A 27,843-nucleotide genomic window follows, 5' to 3' on the forward strand; every position below is an offset into this window, starting at 1 on the left:
AAACAATATTATTTATCCCCGTATTAAAAAAAGATGTATAGAATATTCTCCCATATATATATACATTAACTAATATATCACATCCTAAAAAGATCATTATTTAAAAAAATATGCAATTTTTTTATTATAGTGCAAACTTAGTGTGTTTTTTATTCCTTAAAGACAACACTATACGTCTCCATGCATGCACCATATTTCAAATTGAGCTTTACTTCATGTCACCGTAAATATTCTCGGTAAAAGGGTGACCATGCAGGACGAATTCTGTAAACTTATGAACCATGGAATACAATCTCTTACTTTTATCGATAACTAAATTAAAACCCTTGGCTTATGTAAAATGTGGATGTTCAAGTGCGTGCGTGCAATGTTTTACATTCTTTCTAATTAAATCGTGCATGTATTTTATGGGAAAAATCGTGTATACGTAAGAATCATTCATCTGCAGTCTCTTCATAACTACCTACGTTTACATAATCATCATCACCAAAACTCTCGGTACTGATAAAATTCTAAAAGACAACAGAACATAATAAACGGGCAACTAAAAAGCGTAAACATGTAAGATGCTGGTGTGGTGAGGAAGAGGGCCCAGAATATTTTGTAATTCTGACTTTTCGTCTTTTCAAAGAGAAACGAAACCAAGCCCTTACAAAAATTTCACATAACCATTTCACATATGAAATATTTCATATATGAAACCTTATGTGGAATTGAAACACTTCATATATGAAAATTTCACATGTGAAATTGTTTCATATATGAAAATTTCACATGTGAAATTGTTTCATATATGAAAATTTCACATGTGAAATTGTTTCATATGTGAAATATTTCATATATGAAACCTTGTGTGGAATTGAAACACTTCATATATGAAAATTTCACATGTGAAATAGTTTCACATGTGAAATCATTTCATATATATGATTTTTACCCAAGAATATTTCATATATGAAATGATTTCAAAAATGAAATGTTTCACATATGAAATAGTCAGAAGATAATAAAATGGCTGCATGAGTGAATTTCAATGTATGGATTGAACATTTATTGGATTAAAACTTAAGAGGTTTTATACAATAAAAATCTAAATACAAAAGTTAATCATATTAAATACATACACATATTTACATACACAATTAAAATACACAATTAAAAAAAACAATTTGGCTAACATTTAGAGAAGAACACTTATCAAGTTCAATTATTATTTTTCCTTTCCATGGCATTTTTTCATGATTTCATCCTTCATCTGTTTGCACATAGCTTTCCTTTTCACTATCTTTGCTGTTCTGCCTTACACATTCTAATAAAAAGTAAATATATCAGTTTATTCAAATGCTCTTAGGTTATCTCACTTTCAAAATTATTATAAACTAATTTCATCATACAAGACTATTCCTAGCTACACAAATTTTTACCAGCTTTATCACAACTTTAGTATATAAAGCTTCTACGGCTAAGGAAAAATCATGCCTGTTGCTATTAATCATATTATAAATATAAAAAACGGATATACATACCTTTTATCATTTAGCCAGATCAAATTGTTTGTCTTTATTTCCCTTGCCAGCCGAAGACTGATGATTCCTAGTGTGTTTCTAACTCAATGGCTGCCAACAGAATATTTGCCCATTTTTATTCATTTTTGGCTTGGTTCACTTCAACCCAAGCAGGTGATGTGGGCATCAACTAAGAGCAAAAAAAAATTATTGTGTTACTATTATACAATGTATTTGTATACTAGTTCTTACAGATTTTGTCAATATGTTATTAGCATTCATTCAATATGCCATGATGTGCAATGGACACAAGTCTATCTTTGAAAGACCAAAGTTCTTGTAAAGTTCAATTACCTGATCATGCAGCTATTAGGTCAATGTAAAAAAAAAAAAATGAATGACCAATACATTATTCGCAGCATTATTTTGCAACAACAGCACTCTGGTCAGTTCATTGTGAACAAATCTTAATTTTCAGCTAATTGAAAACAACAAAATTTTAAAAATCTTATTCCACTGATTGTTATTCCTGGTGATTGATGACTGTAATGATTTTGAGTCAGCCTGAGTCTGACTCAGATAAGACATGGCTTTCCCATCAATAATTTCATGTGTAAAAAATAACATAAGTCATAAGGAACAATATAAATTCCCTCGTATTTTCATATTACTGTTATATGAAAAAGGATTAAGAGTAATCAATATAAATTGAACAAATTGCCCGTGATTTATCTGTGATTACCGTGATTTTATATAATGTGTATATAAGATCAAGTCAAGCTGATCAACACAAACAATAACATACCCGACAATTTCTTTAAAACCATTCTTTAATAGACCACATGAACACAGCTTAACCACAGCTTAACCACATATCCCATTTATATCTATATTTGGACTATTCCACACGGATATATATTAAATTTTTACGCTAAAACAAGTTTCCCAAACCATATTTACGACAGCCAGCAGAAAGTTTGAGACGTGATGTAATATGAGACGTTCTTCCGAAGCACGGTTCGTTTACGAGCAATGCCGACTAAGCCGATCGAGGACTCTTCGGGTAGCAATCGGGTCATCCTCGCTCCCAGGCGCTTTAAAAATGGCTATCTTTAAAATAGGGAATGGGGAATGCGGGAATGCGGGAATGGGGGAATGGGGGAATGCGGGAATGGGGGAATGCGGGAATGGGGGAATGCGGGAATGGGGGAATGGGGAATGCGGGAATGCGGGAATGCGGGAATGCGGGAATGGGGGAATGCGGGAATGGGGCAATGCGGGAATGGGGGAATGCGGGAATGGGGGAATGCGGGAATGGGGGAATGCGGGAATGGGGGAATGCGGGAATGGGGGAATGCGGGAATGCGGGAATGGGGCAATGCGGGAATGGGGGAATAAGGGAATGGGGGAATAAGGGAATGGGGGAATAAGGGAATGGGAGAATAAGGGAATGGGGAATAGGGGGATGAGGGGATGGGGGAATGAGGGGATGGGGGAATAAGGGAATGTGGGGATAAGGGAATGCAGGAATGGGGGAATAAGGGAATGGGGGAATAAGGAATGGGGGAGTAAGGAATGGGGGAATAAAGGGAATGGGGGAATAAGGGAATGTAGGAATGGGGGAATAAGGCAATGGGGGAATAAGGGAACGCAGGAATGGGGGAATAAGGGAATGGGGGAATAAGGGAATGGGAGAATAAGGGAATAGGGGAATAAGGAAATGTAGGAATGGGGGAATAAGGGAATGGGGGAATAGGGGGATGAGGGGATGGGGAATAAGGGAATGGGGGGATAAGGGAATGCAGGAATGGGGGAATAAGGGAATGGGGGAATAAGGAATGGGGGAGTAAGGAATGGGGGAATAAAGGGAATGGGGGAATAAGGGAATGGGGGAATAAGGCAATGGGGGAATAAGGGAACGCAGGAATGGGGGAATAAGGGAATGGGGGAATAAGGGAATGGGGGAATAAGGGAATGGGAGAATAAGGGAATAGGGGAATAAGGAAATGTAGGAATGGGGGAATAAGGGAATGGGGGAATAAGGGAATGGGGGAATAAGGAAATGTAGGAATGGGGGAATAAGGGAATGGGGGAATAAGAGAATGGGGGAATAAGGGAATGGAGGAATAAGGGAATGGGGGAATAAGGGAATGGGGGGATAAGGGAATGGGGGGATGAGGGAATGAGGGGATGGGGGAATGAGGGGATGGGGAAATAAGGGAATGGGGGAATAAGGGAATGCAGGAATGGGGGAATGGGGGAATAAGGGAATGCAGGAATAAGGGAACACAGGAATGGGGGAATAAGGTGAACAGTGAAACCGGTGAACGAGTGAGTGGGAGAACCAGGCAATGGGGGAACCAGGCAATGGGGGAACCAGGGAACAGGGTAAAGGTATAACTATGGACTCATTGAGCAGCTAAACTAATAGTAACAATCTTGAGCCTAGCTGTACAATCCTAAATCATTATGCATCAAGTAACTGACATCAGCAATATATAGTCAACATATTGGCTCTTTCCTAATCAGCATACAAAGCTTAAAATCTTATAAAATATTTAATGAATCTCAGTCATTCCTTGGTAGTTATATGAAAACATTATATCAGAAAATATATAATCAAGTATATAATCAAGTAGGGCATTTAGATATTTATTGTAGTACAGGAAGTATTTATATGTATTCCAATAAATGTCATAAAAAGGTAATATACATACATAGTATTCAGTATTGCAATGTTTGCATGCCAAATTATACAGTGCAAACATTGCTTATTTACATAATTACCAAGTTATTCACAAAATGCACATTGTTGTTTCACTGTAACCAAAAATGTTTCTTTCAACAAAATATATTCATCATAATTATATGTTTCCCAAAAAGTTTGTTGTCTAAAATCAGTGGAGTAAAACACTCTAAATATACTATTAATTTTGAAAAAGCTATAGATTTAAATAGTATATATAGGGAAAATACTTTCTGATATAATGTTTTCATATAATTAGCTATAGGCCTGAGACTTCCTAGCTACCAAGGACTGACTGAGACTCATTAAGATTTTATAAGATTTTAAGCTTTGTATGCTGATTGGGAAAGAGCCAATATGTTGACTATATATTGCTGATGTCAGTCACTTGATGTATAATGATTTAGGATTGTACAGCTAGTTCATGCCTGGTCTCAGATTTTAATGATGAAAGGATTTATATTGTTAATAACACATCATTTTATGCAGTTACCCTACCCTTTTCTCTTCAGCCCCCAACCCGCTAATAAAGGATGACGGTCCTTAGTTATTAAGGGTCAGTGGGTTCATTTATAGATTTTGTTGAAAGCAAATGCAAACATACATGGAAATTATATACACAGAACAGTTTCTTGCCAACTAAATGAACACACTAGCACACAACAATACCATTATCTTAATTATAGTTTTAATTTTTACTGAAAGGCAAGTATATTTTGATTTTTCACTTTGGTAAAATCTAATACAAGAGTGCCTGAGTTTCACAATAACAATTTTAAAACACTTAATTGCCAGGTTGGCATTTAATAATAACAATAATTGTCAATAAATATATTTGCAAGTAGCATCCTAGATGCAGAGAGCCATAATACTGTATACACGCCTAATATATACTAACAATTGTTCCTTTCAGGCTCAAGACTGTTACTATTAGTTTAGCTGTTCAATGAGTCCATAGTTCCACCTTTATCCTGTTCCCTGGTTCCCCCATCCCCCTGTTCCCCCATTTCTCGGTTCTCCTGCTCACTTGTTCACCGGTTACCCCATTCTCTTATTGCCCCATTCCTGCATTCCCTTTTTCCCCCATTCCTGCATTCCCTTATTCCCCTATTCCTGCATTCCTTTATTCCCCCATTCCCTTATTCCCCCATTCCCTTATTCCCCCATTCCTGCGTTCCCTTATTCCCCCATTGCCTTATTCCCCCATTCCTACATTCCTTTATTCCCCCATTCCCTTATTCCCCTATTCCCCCATTCCCTTATTCTCCCATTCCTTTATTCCCTTATCCCCCCATTCCCTTATTCCCCCATTCCCTTATCCCCCCATTCCCTTATTCCCCCATTCCCTTATTCCCCCATTCCTGCATTCCCTTATTCCCCCATTCCCTTATTCCCCCATCCCCTCATTCCCTCATCCCCCTATTCCCCCATTCCCTTATTCCCCCATTCCCTTATTCCCCCATTCCCTTATTCCCGCATTCCCCCATTCTCGCGTTTCCCCATTCCCGCATTCCCCCATTCCCCCATTCCCGCATTCCCCCATTCCCGCATTCCCCCATTCCCGCATTCCCCCATTCCCGCATTCCCCCATTCCCGCATTCCCCCATTCCCGCATTCCCCATTCCCTATTTTAAAGATAGCCCTTTAAAAATAAATATAAGAACACTACAGGCTTTAGTGGGATTTGACCAGTAAAGACGTTTGACAGTCCAATTAAGAATTTTGAGATGCAACTGCATCACGAATTTTGAGATACAACTTGTGTTGCCCGCTTCTTGTATAAACGTCCCTGTAGCGACCAAGGCATTTCATAAACAGCTTTGCGCTCGAAAGTAATTTCCTAGGTAACCAAATTCCTTTTACATCAAAGCCCAGATGGGTAATATGTTAAAATACGCAAAAATGTTATGAAAATGAAAACTGATAATTTATGAACTTTTTACAATCTCACGTGTGAAAGAAATTTCATATTTATGAAATTTACTTTTCACATGTGAAGGTGAAATTTCATATGTATCAGCTTTTAATTATTCATATGTGAAACAAATTTCACATGTGAAGCTGGCATTTCATAAATGAAATTTATTTTTCACATGTACAGGTGAAATTTAATGTCATGAATGGTGACCATTTAAATCATTTTATTACTAAAGAAGCCAAGATTTCATGTATGAATCGTTTTACTTATAGGAAAACGTAATATAAAAAAAATAAATAAATTCATATGTGACAGTAGCAATTCATATTATGAAATTTTTTTTTCCAGACGTGAACGTAAAATTTCATATGATATTTAAAAAAATTCATATGTGAAAAACCAAAATTTGACAAATGAAACAAAAATTTCATATGTGAAATTAGCACTTCATATATGAAAATTCACTTTTCACATGTAAAAACTAATAAACGTCATACACGGTATAAATTATTTGATTGGAGACGCCAAAATTTCATGCACGAATCGTTTTACATATAGGAAAACTTCATTAAAAATTAATTAAAATTCATATGTGAAAGTAGCAATTCATATTATGAAATTTATTTTTCACATGTGAACGTAAAATTTCATATGATAATTTCATATGTGAAACTAAAATTTCATATATGAAACAAAAATTTCATATGTGAAACCAAAATTTCATATGTGAAACCAAAATTTCATATGTGAAAATAGCATTTCATATATGAAATTTACTTTTCACATGTGAAAATGAACGTCATACACAATTTAAATTATTTCATTGGAGAAACCAAAAATTTCATGTATGAATTGTTTTTTTACACAGGAAAACTAATATTAAAAAAACAAAATTCATATATGAAAGTCACTTTTCTTATGTGAAAATCAAATTTCATATATGAAGTTTTTCATTTCATATATGAAAATGGTCATTTCATATATGAAACTCCTATTTCATATATGAAATGTTATGTGAAATTTTTGTAAGGGAGTTTACTCTGAGAATACTAATAATATCATTTTTAAATAAGTTATGAAAAAGAGCCTGCAAGCGGCGACGGGAAGGAGAGAACAATACTTTTTTCCTGGTTTATTCATTATGCATTTATTTAAAAAGTAACTGTTTATCAATTTCGAAGCTAGATGAAACTCCCAATGCGATATCATAAGCGCATTAATGCATGGTTTATGTGCATGAAAGCAAGTTGACAGATAATCCCTGATCGATCATTTTGCACTATTTAATCTCGACTTGAAATTTATATAGTTTACTTGCATCTTTCAATTCTAATATTTATTTCCTTTAAAGAAGTGCTAAAAGTGTTTCTTGTATAAACAGTGAAACACGTTCATGCACATCAAATAATATCTGAACCAAGCACATGGTTCAATGCCATGCAATGGCAATGCATGCCAGGCCTATTAATATTGACGCGTACTAATATAGAATTATATAGAAAGTTTGAAATGATGCATGCATAAATATAAGACATATATATACTAATAAAGAAAGCTATCATTTCGCAATAATAAAGGAATAAAAGCATTACTGAAAAAATCATAAAGAGAAAAATTATGGGGTTTCAGCGATAAAATGCATTTCTTACCTGCTGAAGAGAAATTAAACGCAAGAATGTCGCAGTAAGTTCTGCAAAAGTCGGACGTTTATCTGGATTTTGTTGCCAACAGTCCCACATCACAGAGTACCTAGTTTTAAATACAAACACTGAAATATATAATACGCCTACACTTATACCTTACCAAAAACGTTTGACGCGGCTTAGGGTAAAACACGCGGACTTTTGTTTTAGCTTGTTGTATAATATAGAAAATAGAAATACAAAAATATAATATTTTATCCATTATTGAAACTTACACTTCATCAGAACAATGATGTGGCTTGGGCATCCTGTATCCTCTTTGCAAACCATCTATAACCTCGTCTCTGTTGAGGTCTGGGTATGGATTTCCACCTAAACAACAGATTTAAACAACAGAATTTATAGCGTGTGTAGATATTAATATATTGGTCACATTCTCTATTCCATGCACATGCAGGCCCTTCATTTATCATATTTAAAGAAAAGTGCTATATAATATTTACCAAGTGTTACAATTTCCCAAAGAACAACACCAAATGACCACCTATAAGCCAAAAAAATTAAGTGGTGAGGATTCGTACACTCTCTTCGTTGAAAAAAGTCCTAAACAGTCAGTTGAGGATACACATATGCATGAAATGCTACTACCGCAAAAAATCAAGAAAGAGGAATCGGCTTCATCACTTCCCTAAAATCGTCAGCGTTATCATTGACATTGGGTTCACTGGGCAGGCACGGAAATATTTGTAGATGATTTAAATCTATGATGGTTGATCTACACGCGGTACGATTTCACAATATAAATCTTAGCCGCTTTCCACAGCTTAAGTAATGCTTATAATAACTAGTTTCATTTGATAGGCTTTTTAGGAACAAGGAGCGTTTAAAAACTTACGCGTCACTTTGGTTGGTTGTAATCCCATTAAATATCGATTCGTATGCCATCCATCTTAAAGGAAGGCGACCCTATATGAAATTGTAGTTTATTAATGATAATAATCAAAGAAAACTACTCAGTGACGTAATTAGAATTTTCTTTTTTCCAACAATTAAATAAAAATATTCAAAATATCCACGTTGATAGACATCTAATCAAGAATAAATGCAGATTCTCTGGAATCTAATTAAACGTACTGTAAGAAAAGGAGGCGAAACAGACAAGGCTATAGACGTAACGTCCATGTTAATTCAGCGTAATTGAACTTACACCATTGGTCTTTCGATAGTAATTTTCGGCATAGATATCTCTGGCTAGACCAAAATCTGCAATTTTACATGTCTTATCATCACCAACCAAAATATTTCTAGCCGCTAAGTCGCGGTGAACACACTAAAAAAGTCAAATTTACAGTCATGACAAATAATATAATCACATGAAGCCGTTTCATTCACGCATAAAAGCCTTAGTCAAAAATAAATGACTGAAAAAGCAGCACCCGCGCCCGCGGTGCAGTGTAAAAACTCACCTTAATTTGTTCAAGATAGCTCATTCCTCTCGCAATCTGGTAAGCAAATGTTAACAAATCTTTTGATGTTAAGGTAGCACTGAAAGGAGCCAGATTGGAATAAACATCGTTAGTGTTTCCACGACTGTATAAAAGATAATCCTTTAAATTACCACCAGGGACATATTCTACTACAATCATCACTGTCTCTAAAAAAAAGAACGATCCAGTCAAAACCTCGGGAAGGGGAAGCCTGGCAGCCGTAAAATTTAAGATCATAAGTTACCTTTTCTACTATGTAATAGAAGCGTTTATAACAATTAATAATAATCAGGAAACACCACAAAAACATTTTTAAATACTGATAATATACAAATCATAATTTACAACTGAAATACCAGAAAAAGAACAAAAATAAAAGAATAAGAACCTGATCTAGTACAGCAACCAACCAAGCCAACAATATTTGGATGAGGCGACATTGTTTTCATGAATTCCAATTCATCAATCAATGCTTTACGATCTTTAATCGAAGCTCCTTCTACATTAAACGTAATAAAAACACGGTTTAATAATCAGCGTGGCGTTGTCATTCGTTGTTTTCTATAAACGAATGAAAAACTATGACAATAAAAAATAGCATCATTTTAGTTGAAGCCATCTTTTGTTTGCGTAGCAATTTACGGCCAAAATATTAGTTTTGTGCAAACTTTCATCCTCCCACGATCGCTACGTAGATCCAGGACACAGGTATGCACTTCTCTGCAATAAGATATGTTTCCGATATATATATATATGAATTCGTGAATTTTTAAACGTTTTTAAAAATATTCTCTCACACTATACAGGGTGTCCCAAAAAAAAGCAACCACTTAAATATGCAGAACATTAATACAGCTCTAAAGTGCAATAGATAAGCACCTCTGGAAATTGAAAATGGCTCTTAATCCTTCATTTACAATGCTAAAAGTCATTTTAGCCGAACTATGGTGCAAACCCGAACAATATTAATATTCTTGCATATTTAAGTGGTTGCGTTTTTTTTGGGACACCCTGTATGAATGTGCATGTGTGTCTCACGCAGAAACAATTTAAAAAACAGGTAAAATATTTCGTACCGCGTAACATCTTAACAGCCACAGTTCTTGAACCTTTTCTAGCCAGAATATCTGCTTTCCAAACTTGCCCAAACTGTCCTTCCCCAAGTTTCTTATCAAACTTCACACATTCATAAGGAATTTCCCATTCTCCTTTCGCTCGAGGTTTCAAACTTTGATATTTCGCTTTCAGTCCGAATTGTTTCGGTCCAGGCTCTAAATTTTTGCGGGGTTTAAACGAGATGTGAGGTTTTTGATGAGGAGCTCCAACATCAACTGTTGTATATTCCGATTGACTAGTCGATTGAGCAGGCTAAACAAGACAAAACAATTATAATATTTGAGGCTTTTCAAAAGAAATACCCATTATCATTTCAGCAGTTTGTCACTTTGTCTGAATCTACAATCTCATATAAACAAAGCAGAAATACTATTACGAAAACTGTCCTTTAACTTTGGTACTCACAAATACGTTCTATGTCGAAACACTGGTTTAAGGTTAAACGTACCGTGGCTGTATAACGAACTGAATGGTAAACACCTTCAGAATTATTATTCACAATTTCTTTCTTTCGTCGACAGAACAAGCATACGCACAAAATAACCAATATTCCTAATAATATTCCACCGACAACACACAAAATAATTATCAGGGTCACATGAGATGTCCCATCGGATTTGTTTCCAGCTGAAAATGCAATATAATTTAGTTAAATCAGGCTTGATGCGATTATTCAAAGGATATCCCAGAAATAATAAAAAACGACGAATGTCCAACCTGGAAATGTAGGTATAAATGAACGGGAAGAAGTTCCAGCTGAGTTGAAGGCAACGCATGTGAAATTTCCAATTGTCTTTTTAATAGATAAAGATCTTTCGTTTTTTTTACTTTTTTCAACGTATTTACTGTCTTTATACCAAATAAGACTTGGCGGGGGGAAGCCAGTCGCATTACACACCAACAAACCATCAATAATATAAATGGTCACTTCTGGTTTGACTAAAATATAAAAAAAATCAATAAATAAATAATGTGTTGTATTTGAGTTACCATGTGATCTACGCTAATTCACACAAAAAGTTACCAAGCAAAAACATAAGATATAAGACCCAGAGTCCTAAGGAAAGTTGTGAGGAAATCATCATGCAACAAGAATAACAATATAGTATAGGACAGTGAAAGTATCAACAATTTTCCTCATTAGTCACTGGAAACAAACCAAGACACAAGAATGTACAAAATATGCACTTGCCCATAACTTGTAGTTTTCCTTGAGCTTGAGCTAATTTTGACGTGTATTTTATTTCACATGAGTATATCCCAGCGTCACCATAATTTACCGATTTAATACAAAGTTCAGTTGAGAACTTCTTAATATATATTCCAGGTGTGCTAACACGATTTATTTGATATTTTGGGTTGCCTTGGGGGATAGGAGTCCCCATTTTTGACCAAATAATTTCAGGACTTGTTTTATTAGCGAACATTTGACAAGTTAGACAAACGTCTTTTCCAAACAATGCACTTTGATTTAGCGAATGTCGAATAATGGACGGATCTGAAAAAAAAAGTCGCAAATATTAGTATTTTGGGAATAATGCTCACTTTAGTTCTTTATCATGGCAGTAAATTACCTTTATAAACCTCAATTATTGTCGAGGCAGTAGCTGTTTCCCATTGATCTTTCACAACACATGTGTAGTTACCAAAACTTGTGATGTCAGCAAACGGAAAGAACAAAACATTGGAGTAAATATGTAAAGACAAACCACTTTTCCCGTTGATATGTTCGCCATTCTTTAGCCAAGAGTAAGTTGGTTTAAAAAAGTTTATTCCTTTGCATTTCACTTTGACAGTCCCTCTTTCTGCTAGGATAACATGTGTTCGATCAATTACAACTAAAAGATCAATTTGAATATTAATGATTTAACGTATAATCCAGTGTCCAATTCTTTTTCAGGAGGCAACTTCTAGAAAAAGTCCAGGATAATTTGAATTTTTTCTCTTTTCTCATTTTTATGCGAATTTTAAAAATATTTTTGGAAATCATTGGAGGAGGTGCAGAGAGATTATTCTAGGGCTTTAAAACCCGACAAAAAGTAGATTAAGAAAATGTGGCAGATAATCATTGTTGGCCTTGATATTTTTTTAAGAAACTACATCTTCTTTTGTCCTCTAGTTAGTCTCCTGAATCTCATTGCCATAATCATCGTCCTGTCGTCTTAAAAAGAGCGCCTAGTGCAACTATAGTTGATAAAAGCTAGAGCACTAAATTACTTTTGCCATCACATATTTAACGGAAGGCCTTACCTTTCCTGTTTTCAGAACAGATATTGTCACGTGTAGTATATTTAACCCATCGTGATCCAGGTCCAGTCATTGAGGAAAAAACGATATTTTCTTTGGAATCACAGTTTAAATATAAATCATGACCTGGTATCGTTAACAAATCATGATGACATTTCCATTCTTGTGTCGTTCTATTCAAGCAATTTTCCAGTTTAACAGTTTTCCCTGAGACAACAGGTTCAGTTGTTGATATGCAGGTAAAGTCTAAACCACTCATGAGTGCGCCATTACCACCCCGCATCCATTTCTGTCTACAATTATGTTTATTGCAATCTTCTAAATGTAATGAACTGAGAATGTTGCTCAAACACTTATCCTTCTCTTTGTTGTAAATTTGAAAAAACTCTTTATTATCTAAAACGAGGAGAAAGCATGTTGAAATGAGTGAGTTTCTGAAAATAAATGGCGTTCGCTGCTATTAACGCATCATGGCTTCTTTCAGTTTCTGCTTATTTTAAGCGTGTAAGTTATAAAAGTAAGCGTATAAAAATGTGATCTATTGAGTATTGAAGCAGATCTATTGACGACTACAAAAAATATCTTACAAATTAAACAGTACTTGTAGAATTAGACAAAAGAATTTCGCGACGTTTTGACCAAATGGCTTGATCGTCAGGAGAATTTTTTTGAAATTTGGGCAACAATTTCGGTTTGAAATTTATACAACGTTTGTTGATAAATAAGAGTTTTACTTTTTAATATAAAGGATGCTAAAACAGCTTTGTTGTAAAATAAGTTACTTTTCCATTTCAACATTTATTACATTATACTTTACCAGGATTATTAACAGTAAGGTTGAACTGTCTTGGTTTATACGCATTCAATTCATTTCTACACTCATAAATTCCACCATCGGATAATTCCACACAAAACAGGTGCAAATATGAGGATGATGGCTTCACTCGTGCTGTTTTTTTTAATTCTGTTCCATTCTTCACCCATATTGGTTTATCCATATTGCAATGCATAGTAGCTGTATCTCCGACATTTACAATTATATCTTCTATTTTTGCATAAACACCTGATAAAAAAGGTTCAGTTACTAAATTTACTGTTACTTGCCACTTAATTTACTAGCCACTTATTACCACTAAGTTTACAAGCCACTTCTTTAATAAGCTCCTTTAATAAACTAAAATGACACAGCTAAAATGGGAAGCCATACTAATTTTATCTGTGCTTGACCTTTGTATTAATTGGTAGCCTAAACACTATTAAAACTGGGCAAGGATACCTGTGCTGTGCCATGCCAAAGCTAGGCTGGGAAGATCAATGATACTAGTGATTGCCATAGGCACATAGCACAGAAAAATTTAGGTTAAGAAAATCAATAATTCAGATTAAGATGCAGAATGGTACTGTAGGCATGCAGGTAACAAGAAGGGATCAAAGTAGTTAGACTGGATGAGGAGATATTACATGCTGGAAAGTTTTGTAGTACAGACAAGGAGAAATATAAGTCTGATTGGAAAGATCAATTCAGAATGATGGGAACATACAAAAACAATGAGAGATATATAGGATGGGGACAATCATACAGATAATGGAGGGAATAAGGTCTGAGCTTTGAATGATTTAATCAACTGACAGGCATGCATTAGGGTTGCAGATTCCTCCCAGAACCACAATGGAATACATAGCTAGTAGCACTAGCCAATCAGATGCTCCACATTTGCATGCAACAGTACTTGAGTAATGTAATAGCTTCTAGTGACAGCTTAGTCCACAGCTTAGTGTAAATACTATCCTGACCTGAGGATATCATCAAATATATTGCTGCACACAGATAAACAAGGTTTTGCACCAAAGATTTTTGCACTTTACGGGACATATTTACTGAGAAATCTACAAAAGATAATGAAAGAAATGAACACTTAAATACCGCATCATATGTGTGCGTTTATATAATACTTAATTATTCATGGGACAAATATTACCTATCAGGCTATCAATATTATATTAAGTATGATCACTACCTTTTATATTTTAGCGTTAGTTTTTTAAAAACATTACTAACATGGACATATTTCAATATTATTAACACCGATATATTACAATTGAAATGGCATGAAGGATGGACAGAGCCTAGCTCAAGAAGTAAATGTATTATTACTTTAAACCTGGTGTTTAAACAGGTTCAAAGGCACGGTTAGAACAATTGATAAAATATTGTAAACAATGACCAGAAAGATTTCAGTTTTTCTTGTTAAAACAAGAAATATTTATAAAAAGAGATACAAGAAAACGTTACATAACTAAGTTTACCTGGAACACTAATTAACTGCAACTCGATAGTAACATTAAAACCCAAGGTTGAAACGTTTTATGGCTTGACATTTAACTGCACCTTCCGTTTTTGAAACTTGGCTGACCTGATGACAACGTCCTGAACGGAAGTACCTCTTCGACACAATGGGAATGGCAACCGAACGCCCATATTTGGTTTCATTATCCATTTAAATGAAGGAAATGAAGGTCATTCGGTGTAGTTCGGCAAATTCCAACTCGTCATTTTCACGGTATTAAATGCAGTTAAATAAATTTATTATCCCTTGTTAACCATAATTGCACCTCGCAATAAAACGGTAACCTAGCTATAAATGTTCTGAAACAAGGTTGTATGTTAGCAATTTGCGCACGTTCAAGGACAAATGCGCTTTCAAACTACTTTTTCTGATTTTCTGAAAAGCCGACATTGAGGCAAGCAATTTTGCAATGGGGAACGAAAATACAACTATTTGTGTTAAATTCTATTTTAATGCCATGACGGATCCCGAGTTGCAGTTAAAAATAGGGCTGACACATTGCAAGTGTGAGTCTGTGGGACGTTGCCAAGTCAGCATTGCCTAGTCAGTACATCAGGTTTCATACCTTTCTTAGTCTCACCTTAAACATCATGCAAAAAAATTGCAAATGTAGTCGGCTGATTCCGATTACCCGAGATGATTCTAAATACCTGAGTTTACCTTTGAAAGCGGTTTTTCATTGGCTCATCGCAAAATGTTTGATAATGAACCGTGAATGAGTTAAAAGGTAGAACTCTCTCTTTGTAAAATGAAGCTTTTATTGGAATAAATCTTGTATCCAGAGCCATAAGTAAAGAAAAGATATTTGAATTATTGCTTAGCCTTGCGTGTACGAGATTGTTGTTGCAATTTCAATGTTTAAGTGGATTCTTTTTATAGGTAGGTACCTGGACAACAAGGTGCAAAAAAACAAACACCTGGGATCACGATTGTTATATTATTATAGCTTTTATGTACCGTAAATCCTTAATTATTTGTACATCTTACTTAAGTAGAATACATCAAAAGATTCTTTCATACAATTAATTTAGTGAAACTACATTTTACAATCTAAAAATCATCCCTCAAAAAGTTTGTACAAAATACGTAAATTCTTTCAAGAACAGGCCTACTTATACCATCGAATATCAATTATATTTACAGTAAATGTGTATTTAAAAATATGTAATAATATTCTAAAAAATGGTGATAAGAACACATTCCTAGCATGTTTTCGAGACGGTCTAAAACAAAATCCTTAAACGAGGAAACACTTTTCTGATTTCACTCTTAACTGATTTCACAAATTTTGATCAGAAATGACTGAGATACAATAAAGGAAAGATGAGGTCTTTCCATTTAAGAATTAGTAGCCTTGTTCACCTGGTATTTGGATAAAGTAAAATACCGCAACAGCCGCCGGTTGGCAAAAAAACTAGGATTACCATAGGCAGCCCAAAAATGTTGGAATTACACAAGATAACTGACCAAATTACTTTCATCATTGTCTACATTGACATTACGCGATCTTCTTGTAGGGACCTCGGGTTCCGGGGTCCGTTGCTCAGAATCAGAAAAATGCTCAGATGAACTGTGTCGTGAACCAGGACGAACTAACTTGCCGCGAGCATTTATATACGGCTTACTTCCCCCAAGACTGGAATGGGACTACAAAGGAAACGAATTTGGCAGGGATTAAAGTCAAACATCTTTATATCAAAAGAGGAATTTAGTAAATACGGCTCTCTCTGGTGAGCACATATTCTGCATTGCACAGTTGTTGGAATAGTTGTTGGTAATAATTTAATAAACCTGCTTTTGAGCTGCTCTTACAAATCATGTATAACAATTTAGAGCCTCTGTTTTGCCCTCAAGCATGCAGTAATCAATATGAATAATTACTTACAGGAGATTTGTGTCTCTCCAATGTCGTATCAACAGAGTCACGTGGGTCATCAGAGTAACGATCGTTCCAAATTCCTTCTGAACAGAACCCATAATCAAGTTTACATAAAAATAAATTATACCACTAGCAGTAACAAATTTTAGAAGCCTCTACGATATACGTCATGAAATCTAAATGAAATTATGTAATAACCGAAGTTAACGAGGAAACCAGTTTAGTGACGACGTGGAGCAAACCACGTGGGCAAACCATGGGGGCTGGTTGCAACTCATATGACAGGGGGGGGGGCATTAACAACACAACTGCGAGCGAGCAGTAACGTTGACCGTATCTTAATATTTTATTTTTCATCTTTGGTTTACTTCTTGTTGGTTTACTCCTCGCTGTTGCTTCCACCGACAAAGTTGGTGTGAAGGTTCAGACTTCAGGAAGGGGTTCCAAGTAACAGTACTCGTTCAAGGCCAAACATCAATTACACTGTTTAACCATAAAATATTCAAACATGAAACATTCAACAATACCTGGTATAGAATGTGAATTTTGTAAAACTGGCATAGGAGGAGGTAATGGGTCGTCAAATGGGACGGCAGCTGGGTCATCAAGATCTAAATTACCATCAGGATACGGGGGGAGGGGAGCATCTGCTGTTGAACGTGGTCGATACGGGGGAGGAGCCCCACCTAGGCGAAAAAAATACAAACTTAATTAAAATTTTTTATAGTTTCAAAACACTCGTGAGACCAAAATGTCATCATAGACGAGTTTAAAACTCCATGGAACGCAAATGTTAATCCGTGATCTACGAATACTATCGGTGTAATAAAAAACGACTATTTCACTTAATACTTACGTCCATTTGACATTGGGAGATTGTTATTACGTCCTTTATTAACTTTGGCATAAACATCGTTTGGGTTAGCGCGGGGTGCATCACGTGGTGTATCAATATTATCACGTGATATTTTTCCATTCTGCCCGACTTTAGCATAACCTGGTTCGGAAGATAATTCTTCATCTGACAATTGTTGTTTTTGTTTCTTGTATCTGTATGAATCATCATCACTACTTGATCTTTCGTCATCATGCGATTTCTGGCCAAATTTATATGGCTGGTAAGCTTGACTATTTTCTGCAGGGTTTTTTCCTGTCTCGTCTGGGGTGAATGTATTCATATCTTCAGAGTCAGGAAGATAATAGCTATCTAAAAAATACACATCAAATATATACCTCAAATGTATTATTATACTATTTGGATAGGGGGCAGCATGAGAAGAATTTGAAAGAAATATTATTATGCATTATGCTATTATCGGCAGTTACTCCCCTACCTCTCGCCTTTTTCTTTTTTTCATGATTTCCATAATAGGCTGATTCAAAGGGATCATCTTCAACAGAGCCTATCAAACTGCGTCTTGTGACTATTTCAGCATTTTGTGTTTGCCTGAAAGTAGAATGTAAGTTCCTGATTTTCTTTGATTATGATTATCACTACTAAAGAATATGGACTATTTCAGATATGATTATAATTTACCGTCGCATAACAACAACTGTTTCGTCTGAAATAAAGAAAAAATCGGTAATTAAAACGTTACGATACTTAGAGAACACAACAAGGGATAAACTATTGAGAAATGTTTACCTCGTTTTGGTTTTTGTCGTCTTCGAATGAGACACAAAAATAAAACAAGGATAACAATAAGCAGAAAACCACCAACACCAGCGATGACAGCAATTATTTCCTCTTTACTTAAGGTACTTTCGGTTCTCTCACCGACTACGTTAGATTTCCACGGTGCCACTGCAAGAATGAAAACTTACATTAAATACACTTTCCCATTTTCAATTTCTACATTACAATTGTAGTAAAATTGCAATTTAGCATGAATATTACAAATATTTGTTTATTTTTATGCCTATATTTATATACCTTCCCCTCCGTTAGTAATTTGAATAATTTTTTTCGAGTTTCTTTCAACCGTCCATAAAACTTGAAACAAATAATGTTTCTCGGGGTCTAAATCTTCAATAATGAGAGGTTGTTGAACATCAGGGTCTGTCGCCCTTGTTTCCCAGGAAATTTCATCTTTCTTCTCACGATATCTAACTTCCTTTGTCAAGTTTTCTCTCGTGTAAATCACAAACGAAACTTTAACAATCTCTCCTCTGTGAAGTCGTTCTACCGATGCTATAGCAAAACGAAAGTTTTATAATTTTGTAAATATTTTCTTGTTCTATTTTTTTTCAATCCTAATCCAGAAATCTTCCCATATATACAGTAGCTATATAGCATAAAACAGTTTTAAAAAAAAACACATAGAACGTACCTGAGCCATAAAACGCTGGAAGGAGAAGAAAAAATATATTAGCAATAATTAAGAAATCTACACAAGTTACATGGCTAAATTGATTACGCATGAATTTATTCTTTACACTATAGAAATCATAGTTTACCTTCAGTCCTGAGTTTTATGTGGTTACTACTATTACTCGCTCCATCTTTATTGCGAGCTTGAACGTAAAATACATAATCTGTGTTTGCTTCAAGACTTTTTTCTATTGTTAAACAATTACATGGATCATCGATATCGTCGCTGATCACTGTTTGGTCAGCTCGTGATCCATAATAAACCTTGTACCACACGGCCTGTCCCCCATTGTATCCAGGTGTCCACCTCAGAAAAGCGCTTACGACGGAGAGTTTATCTTCGAAATTTTTAATGTTACTTTCCACTACTTCAAGTATTGGAGCTTCTGGTGGGCCTGAAATAGCATTCCACCTTGTTAAAAAATTCAGCCTCCTTCCGCCATGTTAAAAAATTCAGCAAATTTTTTAACAAGGCGAAAGCCGGGCAGCGCATAGCAGCGTCGATCTTCAAACAAGCGAAATGCAGAAGACGAAGAAACTGGGAAAATGAGAATTATCTCATAGTGAAGTTAGGACATTGTCCTTTTCTAATATGGTTCATTGAGTTGGATTATAATCGACATTTTGCTCCCTAACCAGCTAATCTAAGAATATTTTATTCAATGTAAGAAGAAACATTTTCTTCATTACAATACAAAACACAAGATGAAGTAATTACCTTTAGGACGAATTTCATAGATTTGAGTATCATTTCCACGATTATTGTACGCATAACATAAATACTTCGCACCGAATCTAGCTCTGACCTCCATGGTTAATGACGTTTCACTGGATGATTGTATACTGATAATATCTGTCATGCTTTCGTTCAATTCTTGCATGGCAGGATATGAAAACCACTTAAATTTGGAAACAGGCAAAGCATCAGCAATACAAACTAGTTTCACAACCTCTCCCGATTCTGCGCCTAGTAATGTGTCAGTAGCTGACGTTGTTGTGATAACAGGACGGGCTAAACACGATAAAAAAAAAAGGTTGAATATAACAACGATTTGTCAAGAGAAGAAATTTGTAAGAGTTAAATGAGGGGTTTTGTCGGACTCATTCTTCCACGCGGCCTATATCGCTTTCTGCTCGACTGTTGCGCTGGATTATATTCCAGGGGGGGGGGGCGGACATAGTTGCTGATAATGAAGGAGTAAAAATGACGGTAAGGTGAAAGTGGTGACTGCATGTTAACAACTATAAAAATGCAGTAGGTACTTACAATATATAATGACCTCACTCGATGCAGAAACGTTGGGCGGTATCCCATTGTCAGCGGTACAAGTATACAGTCCTTTGTCCGTGTAATCTACGTAAGATATACTGAAATAATCTCCCGTATAACGAAGTAGTGCACCATCCTTGATCCAATGTATTTTGGGCTTTGGTACGCCACTTGCATTACAAAACAGCAGTAATCTTTTTGACTCATTAAGGAAAACTCTTGGTTGAGGAGGAACAATTATCATCGGAGGAACTGAAATACAATTATATAGTTTTGTTGAAATTATGAAAAACAAGACGCCGTTCTGGCGTTAACTCCGGCGCACGTGCCAGTCTTCAATATAGAGCTTCTGAACATAAACAATACAGTTCGCGTATTGTTTCGCATACATATTCGCATTTAGATGCCTTGCGAACCTAAATGTTCGATCGCGAAATTCAGAAGCATATCGCAGTATAGAAGTTCAATTGTTCAAACATGTAAATAAACCGCATGATACATTCGCTTCGTCTTACAGTTTGCCTTTGGAATTTGCGCTTATATAGTTATATTAAATCTCCGATCCTGTGCAAACAACGCGACGTGTCAACGCGCCCATACACGACCACATCATCTTGTTAAACGGCGAAATAGCAGCGATATTATTAAAATAGGACCGGAATCTACATGTATTAAATATATTCTTACCCCAATTCTATCTAAACTTAATCGAACAGCATGAAAAGAACGGTTTATTTGTTCCTCTTGGAGAAATTGCCGTATCATGCGAGCGAAATCGAATCGCGCATTGGAAAATTAGCCAAAGCTGTGCACCACAACTCTTGGGAGATAAGACTGGGACGTAGATAAATACAGTCACATACACGTTTTAAATACAAGTAATATTTCGCGCCATTACACACTTGCGACGACGAAAAATAAAAAAAAAAAAAAAAAAAAAAAAAAAAAAAAACCGGGGCGAATTTTCAACTCCGTCGCTGACGCCGGAGTAATAAAAAACAAATTATAAATGATGTGAGTGATTAAAACCATTATATCGTTATATTATTAAACAAAAACATTACATTTATTTTATATCCCAAAAATATCATCGCATGTAATAACTAGAAGTGACACTAATAAGTTCACGGCAACCAGGTATTACTATATACTGTAATCCATCGCAATTATCGCTACTCTTGTTTAATCAATGAGAGTAGTCATAACACAAAGATTACATTAACGACCCAACGTTTCCTCACTCCGGTCTAGTGTCTTCATCAGAGGTGATCTGATGTTATGACGTCATCTATTAATCAGATGTAAATATTATTTTGCCAAATGGCTTCCGTCATCCCTATTTAGGGCACAAAGACTCGCATTAATATACCAAGCTTCCAAACAACGCCTTTGTCCATAACGATCGTTAGTGGTAATGACTTTAGAATCATTCCAAGCAATGTTATGGACCGTTTGTTTGACACACATGTTCTGCCAAGGCTGACTTTGAACTATCTAAGTTCAAAACAGCCTTTTTGATTTTCATAAACGTGTGCCGAACTGACGTTTTGTTTCGCCAAGATATTCTTTCACCACAGCCAATAGAGTATACAGCATGATTTTTCTGTTTGGTCGCTACGCGATCCTTGGGTTTGCCGAAAATATGTTCCAATGTCTGAAAGGCTGATTGATAAATGACGTCATGTTGAGAGTATATATATAAGGATCAAAGTTTGAGCGTCAGATCACCCCTGATGAAGACAGTAGACCGGAGATTACTTCCATTAATTAAACCAGAGTAGCGATAATTGCGATGGAACGGTGACACTGCTAAAGGAAGAGTTAACTCAAACTTACCTCTAACTAAAAGGTTTATATATTCTTTTTTTCCTTCGCCAATATAACTGCCACCAGCGCAAGATAAACGACCTCCTTGATGAGGTTCGATATTTAAGATCTGTAGATCTCCTTTAGACCTGTTTTGTAAAACCGTGCCATTTTCCCACCTCCAAATATGGTAAGTTGTTGCTGGATTTCCATGGGCTTCACACTTCAATGTGACGTCATCGCCAGCACGAACTTCTCGTTGTTCGAAGTCATTTTTATTTTTTACTTCTGGAAGATCTGCAATGACATATTTAAAACAATCATATTGACAACTGCATGGGAACTACATCAGCTTTCTTTCTTGATCTCTTCTTCAATGTACAGGTTTGTTTGACAGGTCATATCTTAGCTGCTGATATTCTTAGTTTTGAGATACTTTATCGAAACAATTTCCAGTAACCCTTTTCAAAAGCAATGGGAGGTCACAATGGCAGACAAAACCACTTGTTTTAAATATGCACAAAGGGATTTCTATTTAAAGTAGTGATCATGTAAGAATTCATTATGTATACAGTGTTCAAAACTGAGCTTATTTGCACTTGCATGCGAAATACTTTGGAATTGCTATAGAGCATTATACTCAATTGTTGCTTGCATACTCAATTAATCTTAAATGAACTGTCACACGCTGTTGTGTGCCGGGAATCTCTTCTGTTTTCCATTGTTCTATTGTTTTAATCATTTACTGTATATTCGCTTGAACGGGGAGTGAATATTTTTCAAATTATCTTTTGGAACTGTCATCTTAAATTGAAAAACTATTTACGCCACACTTGTCTGTTCTCTATGACTCTATACTTACACATCAAATTAAGTTTAACCGCTTTCTCATGACTTCCATAAGGTAGATTTTGCGCTTGACAAACATAATTGCCATTATCGTCTCTGGATGCAAACGGTAATATGAGAGTAGATACAGTCTGATACGTATTGTCTGCAAGTCGGCCAGTGATATAATGTGGTGGTGTATATTTTCTTGGTGTGCCATCTTTGAGCCAAATAATCTTAGCTGCGGGTTTTCCTTTCGCTTTGCATGTTATGGAAACGTTCCTTCCTTCAATTGCCCTCAACTTATCAGGAAGATCAGTTACTTTCGCAGGAACTAGTTAAAAAATGAAGAAATATAATGACAACATATTGTGTTGGAGAATGACAAACTTGAATAACGAGTCAAGAGTCAAGTGCATGAAGTTATATAAATCTATTAATTTTGTATGTTTAGTTTCCCAGTCTTCCTTGCAGTGCGAAAACAAATGTTACTGTACCTCTACTGGTCAATGGTTTAATTACTACATGCTGCAAAGTGTATTGTTTACATTTCCCATCATATGAAAAGCCAAATAAGGAGTGTATGTACAGTATATAAATTTTTACCTTTAATATCAATTACAAAGTCAACGGTTGGTCCGTTACCAAGTCTATTAAATGGAGTACAGCTCACAATTCGGCCATCAATACTAGCTTCCAACTTCACTTTTATTTTTCCTGTTTCGCTATTGCTCACTGGAGCCACGGCTCCCGTAAAAGAAAATCGGGCAACGGGATCGGCGTCGGCAGAACAATGTAGAGTGACGGTTTTACCAATGAGAAGAGCTTCAGTCGTATTGAACTTTGTATTCACCGGTTTATCTTGGAACAAAATATCGCACATTTAAATTTATGTGTTTACACAGAGCCCCTTTACATGGCCCTTCACGCGAATGCTACAGAAAGTTATGCGAAGAAGTTGGTCTATGAATTTCTATTTGTTAATGATTCTTGTAATAAATAATATTAAAAACTTACATCTGACAGTCAACTGCACCGAAGGTTCTTCATCAGCGCTTCCAGCTTTATTACTTGCTTTACAAACATATTTTCCAATATCACTTCTACTGACATTGTTAAACACTAAATCTGATCCTTTTGTTGTATCAGTCTCTAAATATCTGACATTATTCTTTTCCCAAACAATTTTTATTGGCTGTGGACTTCCTTCTGGTTTACATTTTAGTGTAACCTTGCTTCCTTCATCAACCGCGTCTAAGTTTTGGGTGTAACTACCCGCTGGATAGTGTGGCTTTACTAAATAGAAATGTTGAATATGAAAATATTGACAGTGTTGATTGTGGCCCGTCCTGCCGTCCAGTCAGACCAGTCTTATCAAAAGACATTCATTCTATCAGACAGCTACAGTAAGAACCAGTTAACTTCAAATTTAGAGTCACCATGCACAGTTAATATTTTGCACTGGTTGATCCGAAGAAAAATGAAACAACTTAGTGTTATTACTATTTACTATAATAGGGCAATAGTGATCTCTGCAATACTCTACAACGTCCATAACCCCCACGCAGGATAACCGTTTATATGTGAAGAACGCCCGCACATGCAAAATAAACATAGATCGAGATTAAGAGGTCTTAATTTCGAGTGGAATTATACACACTTCAAATTCAAGCCAGGAACAGTTAAAGGAAAAATTAGTCAACTATCGGTCCTCCGGCAGGAATCGAATCTACGCTTTTGCGATGCCGGTGCAATGCATGCTCTTGCCACTGAGCTACAGAGGTAGCTTACAAGAGCAAGCGTCGTTAATTTGTAGATGATGGTAATGCCGGTCAGTGCCAGAAATAAGTTAAAACTAAAGTTTTAAATGAATATGAGCAGGAGTGGAATTTTAGAAAAATAAGAAACATTTAACTAATTTTATGCAATTTTGGCCAAAGTAGCCAAAACCTCACATGTGATGTGAGCAGAATTACTGATGCGCACAAAATCGTCAGTCGATTCAGTCTAGATATTTTAGATTAAGAACTAAGAAAGACATAAAAAATAGGAGATAAAGCTGACTGTCAATTCCCTTCACTGCCAAATTCCTTAAACTAACTAAATTACGTAACTTACCAAGAACATTTAGTCTAATTCCACGTAATTGGGTTGATGACGAATATATTAATTTCAAGTAATATGAACCATCATCTTCTGTTTTAGCATCTTTAACATTCAATACAATCTCTTTACTGCTTCGACTGCGTGAAGCCGTCCATTTTCTCTTCGAGTAGTCAGCATTAGTAATAATATTGAATTCTGAACTGGAGTGTGCAACACTGACCAGTTTTCCTCCAGTTTGTATTACGTCGATGGTGGCTAGGCTAAATGTTTCACTTCCACTTGTAGAAAATGTCCATTTTAATTGAATATTACGACCCTCAAGGACATCCACCTCATCTGAATCTGAGCCAAATATTTTTAGACTTACTAAATGAAAAAATATATTTTTATGTGTTAATATGCAAAATGTGCTGTCCTACTGACATATTTTGAAGGAGACAATCAAAGAAATCAAAAACTTTTCATGAAGGATAGGAGAAAACAAGTCAACTTGACTTAACAAACAATGTGAGGTGATAGCTCTATACATGCAAATATGAAACATTGTAATTCAAATTCAAGAGAAGAATGAGTTAATACAGCAGAGGGAAACTGCACTGCAACTGTAAAAAAGAGTGAAGAAAAGAAAAGCATTGTTTCTAAATACAATATTTTCACTAAGGTTTTTTATGGTGACATTCTACCAATGTCTGAAAATGTCTAAGAATTATTTATCAATTTTTCAGTTTTATAGTTTCCATCATATCTTGACTATTCAATCTGATGTCAGTTTTGCATTAAAGTTTATTGGCTAGTTAACTTAAAGATTGGGAATAATCTATCATAAAATTATTGGACAAATTATATTACCGCTTTCATGGCCTTACTGTTCGACCAAAGAATAAAATAATAGCACACGTTAGGTGTATTATGTTAATAAGATACTGTTGATTTGTTCACTGAACCGTTTATCCAACACAAATCATCCACTGACCAATAAAATTTCTGGGACGAATGAAAAAATAGAGGAATACCTGAAGTAGCCTTTTGCAATATTTTAAAATTTACAGTATTAGCTATTTCCATTGGATTATATTTGATGAATTAAATATTGTAAATGATAAGGCTATATAAACAAAACACTTGAGACAGACAGCAGTCTCATAAAATATTGCACCCTACTCAATATTAATATTATAAGTACCAAAAATTTCGATTATGGCTTAGTTCTATTTTACAATGCAATATTAGTTACTAGGGTGAAAGAAAAATTTAAAGATAAAAGTATTAAAAAATCATTTCAAAGGTGTATAAGCAGTTGTGGTCTTAAGCCTTTAGGTATGTACGCTACAAATGTTTCTCTCATTGTAAAATGTCACAAGGATAAGAATAGATTGAGGCAATGGTTGAGAATGAGTCAAGGAATTAATTTATACAAGTCTACAAGATGGAGTCAATTTGCCTTCAGGAATAATGATTAACAGCAATATTTTACATCATTTTATTGAACTAATATACTTTATCTTACTATGTATATTGTTTATGTAATACTGTATAAAAAGACTAAAATTTTGGCAAACACGAAGTTGTATACCAAAAATACAACTAAGATATAAACAGTTGTTTTTATATACTAACATGCAAGAACTTACATACGTCATAAAGATCGAAACTTTATATTTGCTATGCTGCACTAGGATAAATTTGGGAAAACGGTGTCGGGTGGTTGTGTTGGAGGGAAACAACAATTAGAAATGTACAAATGTATCTATCATTTGTGATTATCCCAGTGTTACTAGTAAAGATCTTAAAAAACGAAATTGGAATTTTAGAATTACATAGCAAACAATAAACATTCGATCAGAATGCTTTGAAACACAATAATTTATAATTACTTTCACATAACTAATGGAGACAAACTTGTTTATGAAATACTTTCTCTTTCTTTATATGGTTTTTATCAATTTAAAATATTCGACCACCTCTGATAATCATTTCATGAACCAGTGAAACAAGGTAGGAATAGATCAACATTTGAACTTACCTGCGATGTTCAACAGACAAAACAAGATTATTATCGAGGACATACTGGCTCTTGACCACAATCACGCTTCCTAACTTATCAATTATGTAGCCATAGTTAGAACAGTGTTAAAATATAATATAAAAACAAAACTTATAGTAGTTCTTTGAAACCATAAAGAGTGTACAGATTGAATAATGAATTTGTAGCTTGGTCCGAATGTGCGAACATTGAACTGTAAACTATTCGTAACGACGGAAATAAGCCTGTCAGATATTTCCGCCAGTAAACCAATAAGATGACAGTATTTAAGCCACGTGATGCATACTCTATAGATAAATTATTCAGTATTTGTTCATAAGCGGAATACGAATGTTGGTAAACGCGGATAAGGGATAACGGATATCAGATGCTTTGTGTTTACTGAGTATAAAACCGAATACACATTGTCAGTATATTATCAAAAAGGATATGTCCATTCACTCTTTTTCACACTAATTATTTCTAACTATGTACTAATAATGCAATATTGAAGTATGTTTTTTTCATATCAACCTTATAGGCTAAAATG

General features: G+C 35.2%; 1 protein-coding gene and 1 long non-coding RNA gene across 4 annotated transcripts; both read right to left on the reverse strand.

The window, feature by feature from the left end:
• Positions 1–21: 21 nt before the first annotated feature.
• Positions 22–27,490, reverse strand: LOC114535610 (hemicentin-1-like). 3 transcript variants are annotated; one of them, XM_028556886.1, is made up of 24 exons: positions 27,294–27,490; positions 25,283–25,636; positions 24,182–24,460; positions 23,771–24,025; positions 23,199–23,498; positions 22,367–22,633; positions 20,528–20,782; positions 19,979–20,272; positions 14,457–14,549; positions 13,480–13,725; positions 12,666–13,058; positions 11,990–12,253; positions 11,608–11,913; positions 11,133–11,354; positions 10,864–11,042; positions 10,376–10,667; positions 9,688–9,798; positions 9,279–9,466; positions 9,020–9,142; positions 8,708–8,778; positions 8,316–8,356; positions 8,088–8,184; positions 7,819–7,918; positions 22–512 (listed from the first exon to the last, which is right to left on the reverse strand). In XM_028556886.1, exons 1-24 carry the CDS (start codon positions 27,334–27,336, stop codon positions 435–437), a joined length of 4,851 nt encoding a protein of 1,616 aa, XP_028412687.1. In that variant the 5' UTR covers positions 27,337–27,490; the 3' UTR covers positions 22–434. The 3 variants fall into 3 exon arrangements, with proteins under 3 accessions (XP_028412687.1, XP_028412690.1, XP_028412689.1); XM_028556889.1 differs by lacking the exons at positions 22–512; positions 7,819–7,918; positions 8,088–8,184; ... (11 more) ...; positions 13,480–13,725; positions 14,457–14,549 and adding exons at positions 15,401–16,657; positions 16,896–16,969; positions 17,417–17,575; ... (5 more) ...; positions 19,220–19,234; positions 19,347–19,655; XM_028556888.1 differs by lacking the exons at positions 22–512; positions 7,819–7,918; positions 8,088–8,184; ... (11 more) ...; positions 13,480–13,725; positions 14,457–14,549 and adding exons at positions 15,402–16,657; positions 16,896–16,972; positions 17,417–17,575; ... (5 more) ...; positions 19,220–19,234; positions 19,347–19,655.
• On the reverse strand, positions 651–2,598 carry LOC114535624. The gene is made up of 3 exons (XR_003688336.1): positions 2,311–2,598; positions 1,527–1,695; positions 651–1,309 (listed from the first exon to the last, which is right to left on the reverse strand). It is a non-coding gene; the product is annotated as an uncharacterized LOC114535624 (long non-coding RNA).
• Positions 27,491–27,843: the final 353 nt, after the last annotated feature.

The sequence above is a fragment of the Dendronephthya gigantea genome, unplaced genomic scaffold (assembly GCF_004324835.1).
Source record: "Dendronephthya gigantea isolate DGI-Jeju-01 unplaced genomic scaffold, DenGig_1.0 000122F, whole genome shotgun sequence".
In the NCBI taxonomy this organism is placed as follows: Eukaryota; Metazoa; Cnidaria; class Anthozoa; order Malacalcyonacea; family Nephtheidae; genus Dendronephthya; species Dendronephthya gigantea.